At 46.4% G+C, this 6,000-nt stretch overlaps 1 protein-coding gene across 1 annotated transcript; it reads left to right on the top strand.

The window, feature by feature from the left end:
- The first annotated feature begins 403 nt into the window (after window positions 1-403).
- On the top strand, window positions 404-1,185 carry LOC114116970 (keratin-associated protein 17-1). Its single transcript, XM_027975448.3, has one exon. The coding sequence runs from the start codon at window positions 440-442 to the stop codon at window positions 782-784; it is 345 nt and encodes a 114-aa protein (XP_027831249.2). The 5' UTR covers window positions 404-439; the 3' UTR covers window positions 785-1,185.
- Window positions 1,186-6,000: the final 4,815 nt, after the last annotated feature.

Below are 6,000 nucleotides of genomic sequence, written 5' to 3'. Positions count from 1 at the left end.
GGTTTTCCAGGACCAGCATCCATGACAAGAAGTTTCACTGCCAACTTGCCTCTAGAGCTGATGTGGAAGGGTAGCACCCGTTCCAGAACCACAGTCTGGAGCCAGCTTCTCTTCCTCTCTCCAACCTGGGCTAATGACAGCTGGCCCCTGCTTGGCATGATCACAGGTCTTTTCCAAGATGTATTTTTACCCTTTGGACAAACAGCAGTTGGGACGAGTGGGGCTATTTTATGAGTTGAGGCACTCGGGGCTGGAAAATAAACAGGCAGCTAATGAGGCGTTCTTATGAGAACTGGCATAAATAATAACAAAGACAACATCCTGTGCCTCCTGCCAACACCCTCCAGGAGGGGATATAAAAGCTGCTGTCGGGTTGGTGGCCATCAGACTTGGGGAACTCTGGTCGCGTTCTTGACCTGCGGCCTGACCGGCGGGGACCATGGGGTGCTGCCCGGGGGACTGCTTCGCCTGCTGCGCTGAAGAGCAAGACTGCTGTGAAGTGTGCTGCTGCCAGCCCTCCTGCTGCGGCTGCTGTGGTTCCTGCTGCGGCTCCTGCTGTGGCTGTGGCTCGGGCTGCGGAGGCTGCGGAGGCTGCGGGGGCAGCTGCTGCGGGTCCTCCTGCTGCGGATCTGGCTGCGGGGGCAGCGGGGGCTGCGGGGGCAGCGGGGGCTGCGGAGGTTGCGGGGGCTGCTGCGGGAGCTGCTGCGGATCCAGTTGCTGCGGCTCCTCGGGGTGCTGCGGCCCCGTGTGCTGCCAGCCCACGCCTGTCTGCGAGACCAAATGAAGACCTTTCCTCCCGCCACTGAGGCAGCCCAATGGAGAACCTCCACCTGCTCCACGTGGAGACCCACTCGTGTCCAGGACCTTCCCCGCCCCCTAAGACGGTGTCCTGCCTCTCGTGTTAACCTGAAGCTGAAGCCTTGTTTTCCAAGCCTGCCCTGGCTTTTCAAGGCGCTGAGAACAAGAGCCACATGCTGATGAGAAACCTGGGTCCCACCCACAGTGGTACCTGAAGCGCAAAGGGTGAAGCCCTATCTATGACTTTTTTTTCACGAAGTTGAAAGAGCATCTTATTCAAGGTGGCTTTGGGACTGACCCTTCCTCCTCCGCTGGCTTTTCTGCCGCTTTGAGGTGTGAAAATTTCTCTTCAGTTAACTTAATAAATTCAAGATCGCTGGCATAACCAAAGTAGTTCTCCCGCCTCTTCCTTGGCTGCCTCTTGGGCACTGGGCCAGGAAAATTTACTCTGGCATCCACAATCGGTGTTTTGAAATGTGGCTTCTAGACCACCTGCATCAGAATCACCTGGGGGCTAGTTAAAAATGGAGAGTCTGGAGCTCTTTGAGACAAGCAGGATTAGAATCCACAGGGGTGTGGTCTGGCAATCTGCTTTTAACAAAACCCCAGATATATATTAAAGCTTCTAGGTACTGCGTGAGACTCACCTGGGAAGGATTTAAAAATCTGGGCCAGACATTTGATCCTTTAGCTCTAGAGTGGGTGTCCTGGGACCTGCATTTTAAAAGCTTGCAGGTAACTGCTGATACTGGTCAAGTTTAATTTTGAGTGAGGGCATGTCTTCCTTCTGCAATGTAATTCTGCAGGTAGGCTTCTGGGTTGGTTAGAACTTTCTCACAAAATCGGAGGAGGAGGCTTTGGTAAAACAAGCTTGGTTCTGAGTGGAAGGGATTCCTGTGGCAAAACCTTATGAGCACAGTTTCTAAGGATGTTCTGGGAAGTTCAGTTTCTTCCTCCAGCCACATGATTTGGCGAAGTCTCCCTTTTCTTGGTTAGTTTTTCACACACCGGATAGTGCTGTAATTCTGCTCCAGTCCCAGGGATGAGAAAGGTGAGCGTACATCTGCTAGGTAGAGTCAGACTCAGGTGTGTGAGAGTCCAGTTGGAAGACTAAATTTCAGAGGATAGTTAATTCAACTCTTTTCTGCTGAACATGACCTTAAACTACATGTGGAATAAAACTAATTCAGCTCTTGTAAAGGAGGAAACAGACAGAGCTGGACTCCATCTTAGGCCAGGCTTCGATCATTAAGCTACAGACATGGTCACCCTCCCAATGGACTCTGAACTTTGTGCCCGGTGTCCATAGAAATGGCATAAAATGGAAAACCAGATCCCCGGATAAAAGAGCCTCAGGACTTGTACTTGGACTCTCCGTTGCCTAAAAGAATATGCTAATCATCTCTGTAACAGAACAAAGTGGTAAATTCCATTATGTTTATTGGGATATGACCACAGTCAGTTCAGTCAGTTCAGTAGCTCAGACGTGTCCTACTCTTTTGTGACCCCATGAATCGCAGCACGCCAGGCCTCCCTGTCCATCACCATCTCCCGGAGTTCACTCAGACACGTCCATCGAGTCCGTGATGCCATCCAGCCATCTCATCCTCGATCGTCCCCTTCTCCTCCTGCCCTCAGTCCTTCCCAGCATCAGAGTCTTTTCCAATGAGTCAACTCTTGGCATAAGGTGGCCAAAGTACTGGAGTTTCAGCTTTAGCATCATTCCCTCCAAAGAAATCCCAGGGCTGATCTTCAGAATGGACTGGTTGGATCTCCTTGCAGTCCAAGGGACTCTCAAGAGTCTTCTCCAACACCACAGTTCAAAAGCATCAATTCTTCAGCGCTCAGCCTTCTTCATAGTCCAACTCTCACATCCATACATGACCACAGGAAAAACCATAGCCTTGACTAGACGGACCTTTGTTGGCAAAGTAATGTCTCTGCTTTTAAATATGCTATCTAGGTTGGTTATAACTTTTCTTCCAAGGAGTAAGTGTCTTTTAATTTCATGGCTGCAGTCACCATCTGCAGTGATTTTGGAGCCCCCCAAAATAAAGTCTGACACTGTTTCCACTGTTTCCCCGTCTGTTTCCCATGAAGTGATGGGACCGGATGCCATGATCTTCGTTTTCTGAATGTTGAGCCAACTTTTTCACTCTCCTCTTTGACTTTCATCAAGAGGCTTTTAGTTCCTCTTCACTTTCTGCCATAAAGGCAGTGTCATTTGCATATCTGAGGTTATTGATATTTCTCCCAGCAATCTTGATTCCAGTTTGTGCTTCTTCCAGCCCAGCATTTCTCATGATGTACTCTGCATGTAAGTTAAATAAGCAGAGTGACAATATATAGCCTTGACACACTCCTTTTCCTATTTGGAACCACTCTGTTGTTCCATGTCCAGTTCTAACTGTTGCTTCCTGACCTGCATATAGGTTTCTCAAGAGGCAGGTCAGGTGGTCCGGTATTCCCATCTCCTTCAGAATTTTCCACAGTTTATTGTGATCCACACAGTCAAAGGCTTTGGCATAGTCAATAAAGCAGAAATAGATGTTTTTCTGGAACTCTCTTGCTTTTTCCACAATCCAGCGGATGTTGGCAATTTGATCTCTGGTTCCTCTGCCTTTCCTAAAACCAGCTTGAACATCTGGAAGTTCATGGTTCACGTATTGCTGAAGCCTGGCTTGGAGAATTTTGAGCATGACTTTACTAGCATGTGAGATGAGTGCAATTGTGCGGTAGTTTGAGCATTCTTTGGCATTGCCTTTCTTTGGGATTGGAATGAAAACTGACCTTTTCCAGTCCTGTGGCCACTGCTGAGTTTTCCAAATTTGCTGTCATATTGAGTGCATCACTTTCACAGCAACATCTTTCAGGATTTGAATAGCTCAACTGGAATTCCATAACCTCCACTAGCTTTGTTCTTAGTGATGCTTTCTAAGGCCCACTTGACTTCACATTTCAGGATGTCTGGCTTTTGGTAAGTGAGCACACCATCATGATTATCTTGGTCATGAAGATCTTTTTTTGTACAGTTCTTCCATGTTTTCTTGCCACCTCTTCTTAATATCTTCCACTTCTGTTAGGTCCATACCATTTCTGTCTTTTATTGAGCCCATCTTTGCATGAAATATTCCCTTGGTATCTCTAATTTTCTTGAAGAGATCTGTAGTCTTTCCCATTCTTTTGTTTTCCTCTATTTCTTTGCCTTGATCACTGAGGAAGGCTTTCTTATCTCTCCTTGCTATTCTTTGCTATTCAGATGCTTATATCTTTCCTTTTCTCCTTGGCTTTTCACTTCTGTTCTTTTCACAGCTATTGGTAAGGCTTCCCCAGACAACCATTTTGCTTTTTTGCATTTCTTTTCCATGGGGATGGTCTTGATCCCTGTCTCCTGTACAATGCCACGAACCTCCATCCATAGTTCATCAGGCACTCTATCTATCACATTAGCAAATAAACAGAATCCTTGGCATTCTCGTGCTTGGATAACATCAAAGGGGAAAAGAGCTATTAAAAAGGACAAAATAGAAATGTGCTACATGGTTAAAAGAGTGGTTTATATCATTTAGCAAGGAAAAATTCCTTAGAGAGATGATATTCTGGCTAAACAGATGATGCTATATATTTCTCTGCTAAGAGAGTCAATAAAGGATTTGTTGGGAGCAGGGCTGTCTCCATCTGGAATTTCACTGATGACTTAGCTGAGGAGAAGGTGAATGGAGAGAAGTGGAAAGGTGGGGACCAGGATCTTGGGAATGTCTCTTCTGCCTTACCTTCTGCAAAGCTGTCCCAAAGTCTTCTTTCCTTACTGCCTGAGAGCCACATCTCAAAGGATGTCTTCCTATTTTTAATCTTCCATTTTCAGCCACTAAGTTCTGTAGATTCTTCCTCTTATCGCTGTAGTCCCAAGGCGCTACTCAGTTCAGGTTGATAACATGAAATTTTTGGGTAATTGCCCTAGATCTAGTAAAAAATCTGCCTGCAATGCAGGAGACCTGGGTTTGATCCCTGGGTTGGGAAGATCCCCTGGAGAAGGAAATGGAAACCCACTTCAGTATTCTTGTCTGGAAAATCCCATGGACAGAGGAGCCTGGTTGGCTACAGTCCATGGGGTCGCAAGAGCTGGACACGACTTAGTGACTAAAGCACTCCAGACCCATCCATAATGATCTCCTTACCTTCAGGCTTGCCTTCCTTCACCAATCCTTTCTCCAGGGACAGAGAGACCTTCTGAAGGTCAAACCTGGTCAAGTTACTCCATTGCTTAAAATTCCCAGGTGTTGGTATAAAACCCAAGTTCTGATTATGGTCCACAAGGCCTGTCATGAATGCCTAGTATCCACTCTAGTCTGGCCACTGTCCTATTCCATTCCCTTGGACTTTTCATCCTGGCTATAGAACCATCTGTGGCTCCCCGAATGTATCATGCTCTTGCCTTTTTTTCCATAGCAGATTCTTTCCCTGCCTTTACCATCCCCTTTTTAGCCTTATTCCTTGAGGATTCAATTTGGTCCTCCTATTACTTGAGAAATCCTCCCTAACTTCTCCCCAGAAGCATGTTTGTATTTCTCCTGGGTGCCCCCTGTAAGTCTTAGTGCATCCGTGTGCTGTTGCACTTATACGTATATTGTCCCATAATTACTTATGTGTATATCTGTCTTTCTTCTAAACTTGGACTCCTTGTGGAGGAATTGAAAGTCATTCTTTTCTTTTGTATCCCTCATACAGAACCCAATGATGACTGAGTTGAATGGATGAATAAAAGAGAAGGTTGTAGTCTGAATGGCTACATTAATTAACCAGTGAAGGAAGGGATGATGAATAGTTGCCATAACAGTCCAACTTTTCCAAAGGAGAGCCTGCCTTATGCACAGATATTGAAAGCATGTGGTGGAAACAATTCAGGTCCTTCATTCAGCAAGGGTGTCAGGCCTTGGTGTTTAGAAGCCTAGGCTTCATTTTTTACCTTGTGTCTGTCTCAAGTGGTAGCACTGACAAAATGCTTTGAGAAAGCATTTGTGTTCTTTGTTTTTGTTCACAATGTCTTCTCAAAAGAGCTCTTGTCTTTCCTCTTTATATCTCAGAGGGGTTGTTTTAGTAGCTGCTAAAATCACCAAAGGCAAGGATCCTGGAGGTCTACTGAATGCTTGAGGTAGGGGCGGGTGGAAGGAAAGGAGGGAGGAGAAGCCGAGAGGCTAGGTC

Source organism: Ovis aries, chromosome 11 (genome assembly GCF_016772045.2).
Source record: "Ovis aries strain OAR_USU_Benz2616 breed Rambouillet chromosome 11, ARS-UI_Ramb_v3.0, whole genome shotgun sequence".
Classification (NCBI taxonomy): Eukaryota; Metazoa; Chordata; class Mammalia; order Artiodactyla; family Bovidae; genus Ovis; species Ovis aries.
This window is presented reverse-complemented; position numbering and strand designations above follow the sequence as displayed.

What these genes read in the sequence shown, in the direction of transcription:
- LOC114116970 (XM_027975448.3), top strand. Translation starts at nt 440, where the DNA reads ATGGGGTGCTGCCCGGGGGACTGCTTCGCCTGCTGCGCTGAAGAGCAA.